Source organism: Xiphophorus couchianus, chromosome 8, assembly GCF_001444195.1.
Source record: "Xiphophorus couchianus chromosome 8, X_couchianus-1.0, whole genome shotgun sequence".
In the NCBI taxonomy this organism is placed as follows: Eukaryota; Metazoa; Chordata; class Actinopteri; order Cyprinodontiformes; family Poeciliidae; genus Xiphophorus; species Xiphophorus couchianus.
This window is the reverse complement of record NC_040235.1, coordinates 4,660,487-4,680,473: the sequence shown is the minus strand read 5'-3', so window position 1 is coordinate 4,680,473 and position 19,987 is coordinate 4,660,487. Positions and strand designations below refer to the sequence as shown.

At 40.7% G+C, this 19,987-nt stretch overlaps 1 protein-coding gene across 4 annotated transcripts in view; it reads right to left on the bottom strand.

Annotated features, from left to right (window-relative positions):
• plppr4b (phospholipid phosphatase related 4b) overlaps positions 1 to 19,987 on the bottom strand; it is a 44,873-nt gene that overhangs the window by 12,302 nt on the left and 12,584 nt on the right. For 2 of the 4 annotated variants that reach the window (XM_028025865.1, XM_028025866.1), the window contains exons 5-7: positions 17,651 to 17,708; positions 16,623 to 16,796; positions 12,586 to 12,678 (exon numbers count right to left, since the gene is read on the bottom strand). In XM_028025865.1, the coding sequence (XP_027881666.1) occupies positions 12,586 to 12,678; positions 16,623 to 16,796; positions 17,651 to 17,708 (325 nt within the window). Of the gene's footprint in view, positions 1 to 5,411; positions 12,679 to 16,622; positions 16,797 to 17,650; positions 17,709 to 19,987 lie in introns of those variants that run through there. The other 2 variants (XM_028025863.1, XM_028025864.1) reach the window with 1 other exon arrangement.

The following is a 19,987-nucleotide window of genomic DNA, read 5'->3' as shown; positions in this document are numbered from 1 at the left end:
AATGGTGACTCACCAGTTGATTGATGAGGAGTGATGTTATATGCATAAAGCAACTGGGGCAAACAAACAGTCCAGTTTCGTTTCCGGGACGTGGGCAAAGTTCTCAACAGGTTGTGAAGCGCCTGTTAAAACGTTCACATTGACCATTACCAGCTGGATGGTAAGGCGTGGTACGAGATTTAATGATACCGTACAGACTGCAAAGCTGTTGGATCAAATTGCTTTCAAAGTTGCGGCCCTGATCTGAATGGATGCGTGCTGGTACTCCAAATTTTGCAAACCATTCAGTGACCAGGACCTGCGCTACAGTGGAAGCGCGCTGATCCCTGGTTGGGACAGCCAATGTATACTTAGAAAAAACATCGGTCATTACCAGTACATTCTCTAGCCCAGATGGAGTTGGCTCTAACAAAGTAAAATCCATTGCCAAAATTTCATTTGGTTTTGATGCAAGCAAATGGCCCAAGAAGCCACGAGCAGGTGGTTGGCTATCCTTGGCAACCTGGCACCGCTCGCAGATTTTACACCAGTCTGCTACCTCTTGTGACATACCTGGCCAATAACAGCGAGACCGTAGCAACGCTAAAGTCCGATCCACTCCCTGGTGTCCATGCTCCTGATGGACCTGAGTCAGTACGTCCTTTGTCAGGGCCTTTGGCAGGAGAAGTTGGTACACTGCCCCACCACCATCGGAACGAAACACCTGCCGATATATTAGGCCATCCAACTCAGTCAGGCGATCCCACTGGCTGAGCAATGCAAGGGCAGATTGTCAAAGCCCTTGCCGCACAGTACGATTTGGCCGCTCTTTTCTCAGCCAGAAGGAAAGAACCTCTTGAAGAACTGGATCAGCCTGCTGGAAAACACGGAAATCACCAGGGTCAAAAGAGGGAAAGACAGTTACAGAGGACTGGAAGATCTGTATTTGCTCACTTTTCACAGCTTGCTGTAGTGGCTGAGGCACAAGAGTACCTGGACCCAAAGAAGTCACTTCCGGGGGAGCCGGCCAAGGCCGGCGAGACAAAGCATCAGCATTTTGATTGGACTTAGCAGGCCTATATTTTAACTCAAAGTTAAAGGAAGCAAGCTGGGCTGCCCAGCGCTGCTCTACTGCTCCAAGCTTGGCCGAGTCCAAATGGCTCAGAGGATTGTTGTCTGTATAGACAATACACCTGTGGCCCAAAAGGTAATCTCTAAATTTTCCTGTCATTGCCCATTTCAGGCCCAACAGCTCCAATTTCATTGAGCTGTAATTTGACATATTTCGCTCGCTAGGTCTTAACCCACGGCTAGCAAAAGCAATGGGTCTTATCTTACCATCTTGCTCTTGTGACAAAACTGCTCCCAACCCACTGTGACTTGCGTCCACCTCTAAAATGAAAGGGAGGGAAAAATCTGCATAAGCAAGGACTGGAGTAGAAGTGAGCTTGGCTTTAAGAGCCTCAAAACTCTGTTGACACTCCTCAGTCCAGGCTCCAACAATACTCTGGGTAGCCTTCCTTTTAGGCCCTTTACTAGTTAGCTCTGCTGCTCTACGATGCAAGGGGGCAGCCATCTTAGCAAAACCTTCTACAAACCTACAGTAGTAGCTAGCGAATCCCAAAAAGGAACGCAACTCAGTGGCTGTGGTGGACACAGGCCAATTTGCTACCACCTTGATTTTAGCAGGGTCAGTGGCTACTCCCTGGTCAGAAATTACATGGCCCAGGTAGTGCACCTCCTTCTGGAAAAAGTGGCATTTGCTCAGTTTGGCTTTAAGGCCCTCCTTCTGCAGCCGTCCCAACACCACATCCAGCCTCTCAAGATGTTGCTGTATAGAGGATGAAAACACAACAATGTCATCTAAATACAGTAAAAGGGATTGGCATTGCTGGTCACCAAAAATGCGCTGCATTAAGCGTTGGAACGTGCTCGGGGCATTGCATAGGTCGAAAGGCATGCGATTCCACTCAAAAAGCCCAAAAGGTGTACAAAAAGCGGTTTTATGGCGATCACTTGCTGTGACAGGAACCTGATTATAACCACTAGCCAAGTCCATAGTGGAAAACCACTGAGCCCCTGTCAAAGCATCAAGGGACTCCTCAATGCGAGGGAGTGGAAAAGCATCCTTCCGTGTCTTGATGTTAAGTTGACGATAATCAACACAAAGCCTGATGCTGCCATCCTTTTTGCGCACAAGCACAATTGGTGATGCATAGGGGCTAGAGCTTTCCCTAATGACATTTGCTGCCAAAAGCTGATTTATGTGGTCCTTCACAAGTTCATACTCTGATGGAGGAATTCGACGGTAACGCTGCCGAACGGGAGCGTCATCAAGAAGGGGAATGTCATGACTGATCAGGTTGGTGCAACCCAAGTCCTGATCATTAGTGGCAAACACGGAAGTGTATTTACCCAAAAGTGCTCTCACCCGACCCTGTTCCTCCGCAGGCAAAGATGATAAATCAATTGCCTCGATCCCATCTGCGGCAGGAGCAGCAGCTGTTTGGGAAGACACATTTACAAATAATGGGACTTCAGTTACGCCCGCTGGAAGACTCACCACACCAACACTATTTAAAGTTCCCACAGTGGTACGAGGGTAAAGCAACACATCCGTGTGGCCCACATTTACCACTGGAACATAAGCAGTGCCCCGGACAACCTGAACTAGCGCAGGGGATGCTAACAAACCAGCTGGTAAGCCAGATTCCGATGGTTCAAACAAGACAGTAGTGCCTGAGTATTTCTCACAGCAGGTGGTAGGCACAATCTTCATTACACCTCCTGGAATGCGGCAGGCCCTCCCACCACGCACCCTAACCTTACTAGGCTGCTTAGGAGTCTGTTGCATTTCAGCTGCATGACATTTCTGTAAAGCATTAACCAAGGGTTTGGGAGATGCCACAACCGGAGTCGTATTAAACAAAGCATGATCATGCTGTCCAAATAGCTCTTGGTAACACTTATTTATGACGTTCATCCCCAACACACCAGGAACAGAAGCTGACCCACTATCTGGAGGGTTTCTCACCACCAACACCCCACAGTGGGGCACCAACTTGCCACACAGTTCAATAGATACTTCCAAATAGCCGATGTAAGGAATAGGGAGACAATTGGCTGCTTTTAGCTGTAGCCAGTGGCAAGCTCTCAAACGCTCTTCGCCCCAGGGCTCAAAGAATTCAATAAAAAAGCTCTCTGTAATAGTGGACACCATTGAACCAGTGTCAACCAGGCACGGTACCTTTACCCCAGTCATGTCCACTTCAATGTGTGGGCAAGAAGCAATTAATTTAGGTGCATCTGCTGAATACAAACCATTAGTTGAGCCGTAAATGTCATTTTGGCGCTGTGAGCAGGATTCTTTTTTTTACAATCTTGAGGCTGAGACTTTTCCATTACTTCATTGTATTTTGTGCTATTTAATGGTCAAGCAGTAGTTTTTATTTATTTTTTTTGGTTCTAAGGACAAACAGCAGCGGTTAGTTTATTTTCTTGAGCTGGTTATTTGTAGTAATGGAGGAAGAACTACTGGAATTGAAGACCCTGATTGCTCAATTAAAGGCTGACAATGAGAAGCTGCATGCAGAGCGTTCGCCTTCCACATCTAGCTCCAGGGCTGGGCCATCTTCAGCTTCTGCACCCCCTGCTGCCCAAGTAACAGACATGTTAGTGCTTGTCCCACGTGATCGTAAGTGTCCTATGTTTAGGGGACGGATGGGGATTAGTGTGAGCGAGTGGGTTGAGGAGGTACAGGCGTGTATGCGGGCACAAAATTTGTCAGCAGCAGATCAGGCCTTCTTTTTGTACGACCATTTAGAAGGAGAGGCTAGGGATGAAATCAAATATCGCTCTAGTCAGGAACGAGGGGATCCAGCTAAAATTATTTCTATCCTCGAGGAACTCTATGGATGTAATGAGTCACATGTTGCATTACAGGAGGCCTTTTTCTCCAGAAAGCAATTAGAAGGGGAAACATTGCAAGAGTTCTCCCTTGCTTTGATGAGCCTCATGGAGAAAGTAAAAGCACAGGCTCCTAGGGATATGCCTAATACTGAAGTTCTCCTGCGTGACCAGTTCATAGAATATGTCCTTGATGGTGCGCTCAGTCGTGCGCTGCAACAGAGCTATTTGGACAGCATGGTCATGCTTTGTTTAATACGACTCCGGTTGTGGCATCTCCCAAACCCTTGGTTAATGCTTTACAGAAATGTCATGCAGCTGAAATGCAGCAGACTCCTAAGCAGCCTAGTAAGGTTAGGGTGCGTGGTGGGAGGGCCTGCCGCATTCCAGGAGGTGTAATGAAGACAGTAGTGCCTGAGTATTTCTCACAGCAGGTGGTAGGCACAATTAGTTATCTTAAAATTTAATAATACTGTAAAGTTACCTTTAAGGCACACAGGCCCACTACACACGTTCACACCACACTAAAATCCCCCCACAACAAACTCCATAAGGGAAATCGTTTTTAAGCCTAACAGGGACAGAACCACCGCGACTTACTACGATTGTATGGGAGCGATCACTCAAACTGCTACACAAACACACTCTCTCAAAACAGATGTATAATGGCTGCTTCACTCACCAAATCAAGCACGATTGTCAACTTCCCCCAACAAGCCAAAGTTCACAACTCAAAACATACTACCTGACAGCTGATCTCCAATCCGGATTCAAACTGAAGAGCCCCCCATTTGTCACACCCCACTCATAGGTGATGACAAAAATGGGAGACAGACGAGCAGATCCATAGAAACAATAATTTATTTTATCCAAAATATGCTCTGCGAGAACTGCTCAGCCAGTCAGAGAGAAGCGTGGACCAATGCTGCTTGTTCCGGTCTGGTCTGGAGGCCAATCAAGCAGGGGCCTGGTGACTGGATGTCAGTATTTATCAGCCACCCGGTGCGTTCAATTAACAGCCCATCTACCTGCTTCCTGAAAAGAACAAAACAAACAAATAGTGAACTAGAGACACCTACTGGACAGGAGGAGATCGTCACAATGGTAACTATCTTGAGCATTCATGACAGACTATATTGTGGCATATAGCTGCAGCATAGAACAGAGCAATAGGGAGAGTGTGAGCAGAATGTACACAAAGTGATTGACAGCGCTAAGGCCCTCCTCTTGACTCTGATTGGTTGTTTCTGATGGAGCGGTGTATTTCTGCAGACGGCTCAGGTAGGAGGTGGAGGAGCATGATGTTTTCACAGACTATCTGTCTCATACGATAATGATACAACAAGGTGACAGTTTTAAAAAAACATAATTTTAAAAATGTTACATACTCTTAATTCTTCATTTCAAGAACTTTAGGATATTAGTAATTATTTTTTGTGATATTTTTACCACTTCCTTCCAATCATTCTTTTATATCCTCCAGCCCTTTCTTTTTTCCCTTGATGAATAGAAACCATACATCAGACGACAGAATCAGAAAACATTTATTGTTCATCCAGAGACGGCACATTAGTCTACACATGCAAAGATCCTCCATCCACAGTTTGGATGGAGGATCCAAACTGTGGATGGCGTGACTGGTCCAGTGTCACGCTACACTTTGGATTCCACTGACTTTTAGGAAGTACAGAAAATCAGATCTGTTGTTTTTTTCTTCTAACTGTAAAACAAGGTGTGCTTTTTCAGTGAACATCATGCTGTACGGAGTGTTTAGAACATTAAGGCTTGGATCCAAATAATTTTTTTTCAAGATGACAAGAGTATCAAAGTTTGTAGGAAATATACTTTTTAAGAATAACACATTTATAGATTTTTCACATCATAAAATCTACTCCAGTAAATATCAAAAGCCACACCATCAATTACTATTGAGGCTGGTGCTGGCAGCAACAAACAGGATAAGTTTGTGGCCTTTGTGGCCATAAGACAGAACCTCATTTACTTATTATCTGCTACTCTGTAACCTTTTTCCCTTTTCATCACATATTATATGTACCCGAACAATCCCAAGTGACATAAGAGAAAAGAAAGAGTTGAAAGATGCTGTTCTAATTTAGTTTTTTATAAAAGCTGAACTTCTGCCAGCTTTGTGTGTTTCACATTGCAGACAGGCAGAGAGACTTCTCTTGGCACTTTTCAAAAATGAGAAGTAAAATGATTCTGAGGTGAACTCTAACAGCCAATTCACCACCTGAGCAGCCAAACCATTAAATTAAATAATAAATTAACATGACATAAAGTTTCATATGTAAACTATTTTGGACTGCTTAGTAAATAATTATTTCCTTACTGAAAATTTGTCTTGGCTTTTGAGACTACTTCCTGCAATTTTCTTGAGTATTTCACATTTCACATTGTCATCATGTACAGTGGCAACTGTAAAAGCAATAATCGGAGTACCTAGATACAAAGCTAGCCTTATGACAGTCAGACAGAGACAAAGAAAGACATGATGATATATGGTTATAGTATAACTAAATTCTACTGTTTTATATTATACAAAACATGCTTATAATGTTTCTGGGGTTACAAAATTTGCTACACAAATGTTCTGATGTGAGAAAAAACAGACTTTGGTACATCTTGCCATATCACAATATGACAAGAAACAGTTGTCCCAGTTTCTTTTTGTAACTTCTAAAATACCAAAAGTGTGTGTGGGGGTGTGCGCGTGTGTGTTTTTTATTACATAAACATTTAATAACAAACATGAATTTTGTCAGAAAATTCACAAAATACCTTTTGACACAAAACAAAACCAAAACATCAAACTAGCACAGTCTAAAACAAATTTGAGATTCTTTGTTTTTGTACTGTACAACCAGGAACTTGAATAGAATTTAGTTATAAGTAATGCATCTACAAAAATGTTCTAAATATTACTAAAGTAAATGTGAAAAGCAATAATACAAAACTTAAAAGTGGTGTTTTATGTATTTTCCCCCAAAAAACTTAGCTTCAAATAAGAGGGTCCATAAAAAGCTGGTATTGACAGTAAAATTAAGGTAATAATTAAGAATTTGTCAATTTGTAAATGTATACTTGCATAAGTGTAATAAGATGCTGGGGTCACCAGAAAAGGTAAACATCAAAGTAATCTCTGGCATGCTGAAAAAGCTTTGCTACTGTGGAACATGGTGGATCACTCTGGGCGGTTTCTATTGGAAGTGACTGAAAATATACAAAAATTAAAAATGGTGCCAGACAATAATTAAAAACTGTTCATAGGGAAATTAACAGACGTATACCAGTGATGTAAGGCTGAGACAGAAGGTGATGATTTAGCAGGTCAACAACCCAGAGCATGCTCTAGTCTGATTGACAGCCCATGGTACAAGTTATACGCTGCTGGACACACGACTTTATTAGTTCTAAAGGATAATTAAAAAAATCTTACCAACAGTGATACTTGACACATCACTGGCTGGTAATTGCAAAGCAGCCAATCCAGGAGTGCAAAAAATTTTATGCATGGTAAGGTATATTTGGCGTTCTATCTAGTAAATTAGGCAGTTCTAAGCTTTTTTAGAGGGGGTTTCAAGTTTTCACAGATTTTAAGCAGTGATGTTTCCTAAACCCCCACAAATATAGGGGGCCGCTTTATCCCTAAAATGATTTGGTCAGCTTGATTGATTTTTTTTTTCTTCTTAGGGTTATGGTTAACCCCTGTTTCTTACATAGAGTATTCAAGAGTTTCTGTTGAAGTCCAATTATCTTGGAGCAATCTTTCTCTACGTCAGTCTGCACAAACCTGCTGTAGTTTGTAAAAATAATAATAATAGTAATTAAATAAACAAATTTTAACAAAGCTGCTCTTGTGATTTAAAATAAGACAAATGATCAGTTAAAAGGTGAGGCTGCATTTCGCTAAAAGCAAAAAAAAATCAACAAAAAAACTTTGCATGAGACATGATTGTAGAGTCTACTGGAAACGGAACACTAAAGTGTGAAGGTAAAGAGTTAGAGAACTACCATGTCCTTTAACTCTTATAAGGAATTTTCAGAACCAGAGAACCTGAAGGCATCAGAGCTGTTTCACCCTGAAGAATGATGAACAATGCCAGTGTTCAGCTCACTAACACATAAAGGAGAAAACAATGATTTTTCTCAACAATGCTCAGGTTTCTGTTACCTGTCTTATTTCTTTTTGACAGTAATATTCCACTTTACTCCAAAAAGTTCATTTAAATTCCTGGTTGTCAAGCAAGAAAACAGAGAGTACTCCATATAGCTATACACAAACAAAAACCAACAGAATGCATTTTAATTGAAATTGACACTTTATGTCTAAATCTTTTAGGAAACCTTTGTTGAGCTCTGCTACACAAGCAACATTAGGTTGTTTAAAACAATCTGTGCTTTTGCTACATTGGTGTACACAGAGGAATACAGCATTTAGATATTGTGAACAAAAAAATCCCTTTTTCTAAAACACTATATATTGAAGTACTGCAGCCTCAGTAATAGGTATTGCAGTTGCTCCCTTAAACTCTTTTAAGGGAGCAACTGCTCCCTTTTCCTTTAAAGGAGTTTTTCTCATATGTAATTGCTATAGATGATTATACAGTTTTTGGAATTAGAAAATCAAACCTGAGTGAATAAAAAAGCAGTTTTCAAACAAGGATTTATTTTACCTATAAAGAAAAACAAGCTATGCAATCCAAGTTTGCCTTATGTGAAGCCATAGATGCTCCTAAGCATGATAGCTGCTTGTAACTTTCCTTTACAGAATTATTCTAATTCAACCACTGGAGGATTTTCAATACTTTCATACTTTATCTAGGCCACTCCAAAGCCATCATGTTATATTAAGAGGTGGTGTTGCCTGGTGCATAACCCGCCACAAGCTGATGGCTGCCTAATCTCTTTCTGAGGTTTAATGGAAGGCTATTTAGGTCCAACAGTAGCTGGACTGGAGAAACAAACATAAAACATGGTGAATCATAGCGACTGTATGATTTAAGAAAGCACAATTTCTTTTTCACATATTGCTGGTTTGCAAAGCTTTTGGTCCTTTAAAAAGATATTCATCTCATAACGCTTTTTGTATTTACACTGACTGAAGTAGGTCTTCTTTTTTATTCACTCTTACTGACTCAGGTAATTCATGCGCACAAAATGGATTTCACTGGAATACTTCAAATACTTAAAAAAAAAAAAAAACATACAAAATGGAGTCAGAAAAATCCTGACGTTTTGTCAATCTTTCAACACATTTAGAAGTTGTAAAACTGGTGAAATAGTGCACTTTTTGCTGATGTATGTGCTCTAAGAATTGATTGCCATTCATTTACAAATGTACTCACAAAAAATTAGGGATATTAGGCTATCAGATGAAGTGTCGGGATGCATTATCACCTTTACAGCTGAACTTAATGTGACTTTCGCTAAATCTTTGAATACACATATCCAACTGTTCAATGTTTCAATACATTTTGAACAACGTACTGTTTTTTAATGGCAAAATTCAGAACAGGCATTTGACCCCTGAATCAACCAATACTTTTCCTACCTCAATTGTTTTTTTCTTGTATTAAAACAGTTCTCCTCAACATGTTCTCAGGCGGAATTGGCCACTGAGCTTACAGAGTCACAGTATCTTCAGCAGGTTGCAATGTAGATATACAGTAGAAAGACTGGAAGAGTCACAGAAAGGTATAACAGTGGACTTTCTTTGGCCACGTCTGCTGTGAAGTGAACAATGCCCAGCACAACTGGATGATGAATGTCATTCAACTCCTGGTACATTTAAGGGAGGTGAGAGGCTCCCAGATGCCACATCAGATCATTAGGAATCATTAACATCAGTGTGGTCTGTGTACTGGACGGCCTGCAACCATAACTGATCACACCAACAGGCTGAGTGACCTGGCCTTATATGGGCCAGGGAACGTTTCTCTGATGTAAGTTCATTCACGTTTAGCAGAAATGATACAACCTAAATAACATCATTAATCCAGTCATGGATTAATGATAAAAAACAAAGGGATGACAATGCTCCAGGTCATCAAGGCTGCAATCTTGAGGAACACCTGCTTGAACACCAGGATACCATGACTGGAGTGGCCAAAATTTTCAACAGAACTGGTTCTCATGGAGAACCTGTGGGGTCAGCTGAGTCGCTGTACAGGGACTTGTAACTTCATATTCCAGAAACTCAATGATTTGAGGGCCACCCTTCAACAATAGAGGGACATCATGCCACAACAGACTATAAGTTGACTTGTGAACAATTGGAGACATTGTTGTCAAGTTGTAATTAATGCTCAAGTCACATGACACATTATGGAGACATTGACATTAATTATTGTTGCATGCCCACAACTCTTGGCTTTTCTTTTAATACACTGTGTGAGGTAGGGAAATCACTGTAGGATATTTCTAAACTTCCCTACTTTCATGCCATGATATCATTGTTGTGTGAACTTTTTAAGTTTTCCACAAATTTGACCAAAAGCAAAATATCCCTAACACTTTGTGAGTAGTATATGTATACAGATGTATAAAACAGTATGATGCAGCGTACAGTAAACGCTTACTTTAGTGCAAGTTACGTCTAATTTGTCTTTGTAGCTACATGATAAATGCTAAGCTCACTTATGGTTCCAACAGTATTCTGTTAAAGATGGGTTACCTGTACAGAACAGAAGCATTACATAATCCTTCTTGCCATAGTGGAAATTCTTTGTAAAATAATTATTGGTGTATTTGGAGAATACAGAATATTTTATACAAAGTAAATAGTTTTGGCTGGTGTAGCACCACTTTCAAGTATACACAGTATTTACAATGTAGGGAAGTAAACATTGGTTTCACAGCTATGGAAAAACAATTTTGTCTTAACGTGACTGGCACATTGTTTTTTGTTGGGTTTTTTTTAGTCCAAAACATATGACTCTATAAAAAGGATTCCCATAGGAGTGACCACAAAGAAATACACAGTGATTATTTTAACAACACACAAACTGTTGCGCTTCAGTGTAAGCGTGTACAAGAACCATGCTACATATAAACTTCTTTAGAATTAGAATTTTCTGAAAATACGCTTGTTGTATTTGCTTTCTTCAAATGGCAGTCCGGTCACATCGTGTTTTATTCCTTGAAAGTAGGAGTAATTGAGGTTCCCTTGTAGAAAACATTCCTAGCATTATCAGGACTGTTGGCTCTCTCTGGGATCATAATGATATTATTGCTTTTTCTTCGCAGCGTTGACTCACGACTGGAAGCAACTGAGGGGATTTCGGAAGCTGCCTCTCCCCCTAAGTTACCACCTCCTCCAGCCCCAGAACCACATCCATCTCCTGGAGTGACCCTTATGGTGGAAAGGCCCTGAGGATGGAGCCTCTGCTCTGACTGGCCAGTGTTCTGGGTGTGAACAGTAACTATGGATGGGGTTCCAACAGTTGAGGTGGTGATAATAATATGTTTGCCACGTTTCTGGTCAATGGACCCTTCACGAGCTGAGTCTGAACTCTCCGAGTCGACGCTTTGATCATTGTGCTCAACAGTCTGCCTGAGACCTGACCCACTACCAACACAGCTAGTCCCTGTACTTCCACCGACACTGTTGCCATGATCCAGCGATCGCCACCTCCAAGATCCACTTCCATCTGTAGATGGAGCTTGAATAACTGGTTTGTTATTTTCAGGGTGGGCCTCTACTCTGACAATTGCTCCAGTGCTTCCTGAAATGCTACCAGTGGTGCTGCCCAGTGAGCTGGGCCCTGTGGTGCTGATAGGGTCTTGATCGGTGAGTGCTCTGTATCGCGTATTACCGTGGCAACTTCCATTATCATTAAAACCCATGCTGCTTTCATCTAAGCTTTTGGAATGGGTTTGAAGTAGACCCTGCTGCTTGGACATAGCAATCACTTGCATGATTCGTGGCTGGGTGCTCTGCATGTTTCCAGTCTTCTCAGCTGCTCTTTGCCAGTTAGCTTGAACTGTACTGTTGACTGTTATGTCACTTGCTCCTGTCCTTTGGGAAAAGGTATTGTAATTTTCATGTGCTTCCTCTGGTATGTGCACTAGCTGTGAAGACCCAGGTCTAGATTGCATTGATATCCTGGTGCCTCCAGTGATTCCACTGCAGTTACTGGGTAGTGTGGTACTAGCACCAGTGGGTAGCTTGGACAAGTATGTGCTGGCATCAAGGCCTCCATTTATGCCCACAGTTGATGGTTCAGAGCTGGATCGTAGCTCAATGCTGCCATGATGTGGAAGGTGTCCAGAAGATGAGTCGACAGAGGAGGAAAAGGAGTCTGGGGACATCATGGAGCATTTATGGTTGTTGTTCTTGCTTTTCCATTGAGACAGAAGCTGCTTTGAGCGACTGGAGTCCATGGACGCATGGTGGAGAGTGGCAGCATGGCGTCTGGCGGCTTCTTCATATGCTGCTATGGCCTGAGGGGTGTGAACCCGAGGGAGTGTATGGCTAAAACTCATCATGGCATCTTTGCTCTGGGGGCTGCAGGGCGACATCACTTCCACATTAGCATCGGAGCGCTTTAGGCTGTCTTCAGGTCTCTGCTGCTGAAGGCCTCGGTGAAGCAGGCTTTCAGAGTGGGAGGTGGGGATACCAGCCTCACTAGACATACTAGCTTTCATCTGAAGGTGATGGAGAACAGCCTCCTGACTTACATGTGGCAATGTGCAAGAAGGGTGGTGCAAAAGAACAGGAGGACTGCTGTTGGGCTCCTCACTTGACTGGAAATTTCCAACTGCATACACCCCCTGGAAACAAATCAAACACAAGTACGTACTTTACTTGATAATGCATAAATCATTGACATGACTGTGACACCTTTTATTTTATACAGTTTTAATAGGTTCTTATAGCTTAAGTGTTTCACTAATCATAAAGGTAAAAACAGAGAACCACAGGTGGAAACATAGTCTATGGAGCAGTGATATTTCATTTAGGTTCCTGCCAAGGCCTTTCTGCATTGGTGTGTTGGAGTGCTTCACTTTCGGACTGCAGGAACTCTAAGAATTTGTAATTCCTAGAGTGTATAAATGAGCATATAGTTAATCTATTATGATCTTGCCACTTCCGATACAACAGATCTAGTCCATTAATCCCTCTCTTCAGATCCCATCAGATCCTTGTTGTAGTCATCTGATCATCTGCTCCTCTCAAAGTCTTTTAAAATCGGACTTATGACATCAACTCTGTGGCACTTGAGCGATGTGAACTGTCATTCATTCTTATTTCAAGGATTATCTAGTACTTAGTAGTTTTGTTCTGTTCCATGTTCAATATTTCTTAATGTATGTATGTATGTATGTATGTATGTATGTATGTATGTATGTATGTATGTATGTATGTATGTATGTATGTATGTATGTATGTATGTATTTATTTATGTCTTTTTGTTTTAGAATGTGCTTCATAAATAAATATGAGGTTCAGTTTGGTTATCAGGTTTTTCTCCCAGCTTTATTTTTTGGTAAGGCAGACACCCTGTCTTCTTTTAGTAGTTTAAGGACTGGCATCAAAACATTGGTAACAGTGAGCTCCAATGTACTTCCAAAAGAATGTCATAACTCATTCAAATAACTGAATCAAGGTCTCCTAATCCATTCATGTCAATGGGTATAATGAACAGAATGCCACTCATGGAACAAGTTTAATTATGAAATTTCCTCACTGCTTATGTATTTCAAACAAGGCCAGACCAAAGCATAAGCAAACTAAGTGGATCCTTAGGGCCCTAGGGCTACTAGGGAGTCCCCTAAGTGGAACTTTTTTTTGTTTAGTAATGATTCTATGTGATTATATTAACAAAAACACATAATTTTATTATAGAGTTCTGATTTTTACAATAATATATATTTGATAATTAATGTAGAAATCATTCTTTATATGGGAAATAAACATGAATTGCTCTTGGTGGTCCCCTGGTGGCCGCGGTAGGTCACGCTTCACCAGTACTGAGCTGCTATTTGCAGAGTTCATGCAAACCTCAAAAGCTACGATAGAAGATAAGTTAGCAAAACAATGTCGCAAAAGAGGACTTATCCGTCAGGGAGAGAGAAAAGAAAGAGGAAGAATAGAGAAAAAGCCAAGCTAAGTTTGTATGTCTCTTGAAAATGTAATGTTTATCAAAAAGATTTGTGGAGTTGCTAATAGAAAATTAGTTTGATAGCGACCTTGAATGGTCCAATTCAATAGCCAAACATTTATGCTACCATCTTTGTATCCTTCCTCTGGTGTTAGCTTTCTGCTGCCATCTGTAGTGTTAGCGGGTCATTTCGGACCCGTGTATTAAATCAGCCATAAAATACCCTAAAAACAATCTTTTATCATCCAATGTTTTTCTTAACTCTTGTTTAGCTGGTTGGGCTCCCTCATCCATGAAAAGATTGATTTTATTATTTTTTTGTGGCCCCCTGGGCCTTTGTTTTAACAGCATACCCCTCGTTTTCAATGTCTAAAAAGTGGTCAAATGAACCTTAAGAGAAGAAGGCAACAAAATAATCAGTTAAAAAATTGTCACAAGTGATGTTGTGACCCTGCAGTCCAGTAGTCAAATCGAGGACTACACGTTTTCCTTGGTTCTTTTCAGGGATGCCGCTTGCAGATTTGCCTGTGTAAATCTGTAGGTTCCACGCATAGCTTGTTTTAGCATCACAGGCTGCCCAGATTTTTATGCCATATTTGCCTGGCTTGCTGGGCATGTATTGCCAGAACGGGCATTTTCCTTGGAAAGGGAGAAAACGTTCATCCACTGTCACCTCTAGCCCTGGATTGAACATCAGTGGAAGGAGTTGCACCCATCTCTCCCAAGCATCCCTGATGGGAGCAAGCTTGTCAGATTTTGCTCTGGTGTCTGGATTGTCAAATCTGAGGACTCTTGAGATCATCTGAAAGGTCCGAAGAGACATTGTTGCCCGGAAAATATTTCTGCCTGTTGATGCATCCCAGAGACTCTCAGTTGCCTCATTGCTGGATCTGTAAACTCCAGCAAGGTGGAGAACACCAATGTAGGCATCCAGGTACGTCTCATCAATGTCTTTCCACGTGTTGCCATGGACTTTTTCCCCCTCAAGGTTTGTCATAGCAATTATGACTTTTTTTAGTGACAATGGCAAAAAAAGATCAAAGCACGTCTTGATGTCACTTACTCTTGTCACAGCAAACCTCATGACCCCAGGGGTCATTTTGATGATGTTTGCAGCAGCTGTCCTTCCATGCACATCAGGAGGAACTGTGCTCCAATGGATGTTGCCACGTTTGGATTGGAATGATTCAGCAGGAGCAGCTTCAGCACCAGTGACCTCCTCTTCAGACTGATCAGTTGTGTCTGTTTGTTCCAAATGGTACTCCACATCATCTTCGTTCTCAGAGGCCTGCTCATCTCCATCGCTAAAATCCTGTGTGTCCTCTGCCTCATTTGCAGCAAAGATGTGATCCAAAGCTTCATTTACACTGAATCTTCTCCTCATTGTTGCATCCTGTGAATTGGAGATGTGTACTCTGCAAGTCACCACCTCTACACTCAAATGGCTTGACAAGCCTGGACATGTCTCCCTTTGTTTGTTCTCGCAAAAAGGCAAAGAGAAAAGCCCCCAAATGAAGCTCAAGTGGTTGGAGGAAGAGGCTGTTGGTTGATTGTGTGTTCATGATTTAATTTTTGGCAGTTTTTATTGTTTTATAATCAAAAATTTTAACCGGGTCACAAATGACCTGAACACCACAAAAGTCATTTTTTTCACCAGAGCACTTTATAATTTAGTAAAAAAAAAAAATTGATTTTACTTTGTTCAAATGGAAGTCCCTGACAAAGTCAAAAAGTTTCAACGCAAAAAACAAATGTATGAAGTACTTTTATGCATGCTAAAACTCAAAACGGAGTGGCCTAGCCAGTCTCCAGACCTAAACCCAATAGAAAATCTTTGGAGGAGCTCAAATGCCGTGTTTTTCAGCAACAGCCCAAAAACCTGGCAGATCTAGAAAAGATCTGCGTGGAGAAATGGGCCAAAATTCCTGCTGCAGTGTGTGCAAACCTGGAGAAAAACTACAGGAAATGATTGACCTCTGTAACTGCAAAGGCTACTCTACCAAATATTAACAATGATTTTCACAAGTATTCAAATACTTATTTGCAGAAGTAACACACAAATAAATTATTAAAAAATAACACATTGTGATTTCCAGATTTTTTTTAAGATTATGTCTTTCATAGTGGACATGTACCTAAGATGAAAATTTCAGACCCCTCCATGATTTCGAAGTGGAAGAACTTGCAAAGTCGCAGGGTGTTCAAATACTTAATCCTACTGATTCCCGACTTTGGATAATCATCTCAGTTATCCAATATGTATCTATGAGTTGCATGTGTGGGCTTGTGATACATGTACATGTAAGTGAGACAGTTTGTCCAGATAGTCCCATATCTGTTCATTTTAACGATATATATTTGATACAAGATTATGGTATAGTTGTAAAATATCGATTAATTACTCTAGTGCTCTCCAAAGGTCTGGATTAGTATTATTTAATCTAATTAACTGAAGTGAATTCAGCCCAAAGAAGTATTGAAGTGAAAAATCGATAGTTGTTTATGATGAAATGCTGTTTTCAAGACTTCAAAGTTACAAGTAAATTGTTTTCTTGGTAGCTAATTTCACCATATAAAAGATGCTAGCAAGAGAGCAATTTTTGACAAACTTACCAGGTACACGGCGATACCACCTCCAATTAGGAATCCCAGATAAACGTCAGCAGCGTGGTTCTTGTACTGAATGATTCTAGTCAAACCACAAATGATGGCACTTATAATAAAAGAGAAGACCAGCAGAGGCTTAAGCAGCTTGGACGAGTCTGTGAGAGTGCTGTTGAAATACATCTGTCAACACAAAAACACATATCATTTCTGATGAGTGGCTCTGCAGGCTTTCTAAAGATCATTCAAAGTCCATCCATCCATATAGGGCTGCAGAGAAGGCCTATACAGCAAATAAGCACATAGTTCACTTTGCACTTAGCTAAATCAGTCACCTGAAACATCATCAGAGTGAATCTAAACATTTTTAGTAGTAGAGAAAAATCAGCTTAACTCCAAATACAGCAGCCTGCAGTTTTCAGCTGATCTAAAGTATTGTAGGACTACAGGATGTGACAACACACTGTTGATACCACGGGGAGCATATCTGATACACCGAACTAAGTATCAAAACTAAAATATTACTTAAACATTTTTTTATTACTAAATATCTTATTAAAAACTTCCAAACAACAGCATTGACAAATTTTAAGTGCTTTCATTATTATATCATCCATCCATCCATCCATCCATCCATCCATCCATCCATCCATCCATCCATCCAACCATCCATTTATCCATTGGCTACACATCCTTATTCTTTATTAATAAAATTGGCAGTCAGTTACAAAGTGGTCACTTTTTGTTTTTCTTTTTGCAAATCCCATTTAAAGGGAACTAACAATGGAATGAGTGTGTACCGCTAACACACCGCTATCTGTTTAATGACATGCTATTTAAGCTTGACTAATAAGAAAACAAGTCTTTAAATACTTTTTTACAGCAGTCTATACTGAAGCTCCAGGAACTGAACCAGCTGCCAGGCATATGAACGAAGCACATAGAGCAGATAATAAAATACTATTTTCCTCAACTAAAAAGTGTAATTAAATCTGTCCATGGTATCTGTGTGTTTTTAGAAAGGCTCAATTACTCACTGATATGTAGACAGCAGCAAAGGATGCTAGTGTGGCATGCTGGGATGGGAAGGATTTTCTGTAACAGAACAAAACAAAAAAGAGAACAAGGGAGTCATCACTAAGGCCAAAGAAAACCAAGTATGATGCCAGGGTGTTTTGTTTCCATGGGTTCTCTCATCATTCATATTAGATATCTCCCGTCTGAGTTTCTACCTACTGTAACAACCCATCACAGACCCATAAAAAAATATCTAAGCGTGCAGCCTGTGTCTGATCCAGCCTTGTTATGGTGCATTTCAGCAGGAGCTGAGCTGGGAGCTGCAGAGGGAACGTGAACCTGTGGCCCACTTTCTCAGTGAGCTGCGTCCATGTGACCTATTTCTACCAGCTCCTCACATTTCGTCCTCTAACCAGCTTAGCTGTGTGTGCATGTGCATGTGTGTGTGGGCGTGAGTGGGCGTGGGTGGGCGTATGTGTGTGGATCCCAGCATCTTGGTGCATTCAAGCAGTTGAGTATATCCACGTGTGCCTTCATGTAATTTCCATCTGAAACATCTGTGGAATCATTAAAAATTAATACAGATGTGAAAACTGACTGCGCTGCTTCTCACAGAACTGACCTAAATTTAGAGCTGAAATCAGTCCAGCAGATTTCTTTACTACGACTCTGGTGGATGAGTCTCTGGTCTTCCGGTGAAGTATCTCTGAAGTCGATGCCTGATGGCTAACGAGCGCCTCTGGTGGCTAACAGTTAGTTTAGTACAGACAGATTTTCCTTCTCTTTCCTGTTTCTTTTAACTGAATATTGTCTAAGAGCAGTAATTCAATAATTAAAAGTGAAAAACAAATCTGCACACAAATTTACTTATTGTAAATCTCCAAATACAAGTATTTGAACTTCGTATTTAAAATAAAGATTATTTAGACTGGCATATAAAATAAGCCAACATACTGTTTAACATGACTTCTAATATAAAATAAATTATTTAAAAATCAGTCTGTCTAAAAATCTGTACTTAGTGAGGATTAACTCCGTTCAGGTTTGCCCTCCCTTAAGCAATATAGAATTGGAATTAGAGCTAACAAAGAAGGGGAAAAAAACCCTGTAAATTCACCTCATTCTAAGCTACAGTGAGAATTCCATCATGATCTAGAGGCATCAGGGTGAAATCAACAGATGTGCAGTGCAGACTGGAGAAGCTGTTGTGAAAGATGGAAATGATAAAGATGTGGCCCTCAGAAAGCTAGTTAAGACATATACTGACTAGGCAACTGAGCTAAAAAAGTGACAGATGAGTCAGCAACCACAATAATTTATTGCAGCAATAGCCATACCATACCATACCATGGTAATATATACTTGGCGTTGCTAATATACATCTATCCATCAAAAAGCAAACTTGATTTATAAAAGATAAAAAAATAAATCTAACAGGCAAATATTCCTTTCACTAAAATACATCCAGTAATAATACTATGACAGCAGTAAGCCTGGTTCTAGTTTTCCTCAGTCCATGGTTCATACCAAGCATGGTTCTGGTTCTGGTTCAAGCAGCATTCAATTTCTGGAACAAACTTCCAGAAAACTGTAAAGCTGCTGAAATACTGAATTCCTTTAAATCAAGGCTAAAAACCAATTTATTTAAAGCCTTCCATCAATAAGAACAGGAAAAAAGTTCAACTCTCCCCTCAACATGTCGTTCTTTAACACCTCTTGAATTATGAGATGTGTGTGGGTCAATGGAAGAATTATGGGCAACCATATCCCAAAATACTCTGCTGTCATGATCCCATTTAGCTGTTGCTATGGCAACTAGGATGATGCACAGATATTTGATTGGAAAATTGACTGATAAAGTAATCCAACTAAAATGGGCTGGCTTATTGGTTAAATTATTATTATCTAAACTCAGGACTATGTAATAATAATAATCAAGAAGCGCCATTCATTTCCTTTGCAGTGATTGGCTGTGGAGGTAAGGAAGATTGTAGACCTCAGCTTCTGCTGTAGAGCTAAGACGTTTCCATTGTCCGATTCAATGAACATTGAGGTATATTTGGTGTTTGAACTATTGAAAAAGACAGAAGGATTTTTAGAGGGAGTCTCAAGGAATCAATGCTCTGGTCCCCAACATACTCGACTGCCAAGTGGTCAGATGAAATACCTGTTGTTTGATCTACTTCAGCTGCTGAAATAGATCAACCAATAGAAATCCTTCCACTTTATCAAAACATTAAGTGCACTGAACTAATGAATGTGTGACATTTCTTTTGAGGAAAACTAGGGTCTGGGCATTCGGATCAGTGATGAAAAACAGAATGAAGTTAGTCAGGAGAAACATTCCAGCAGAGCTG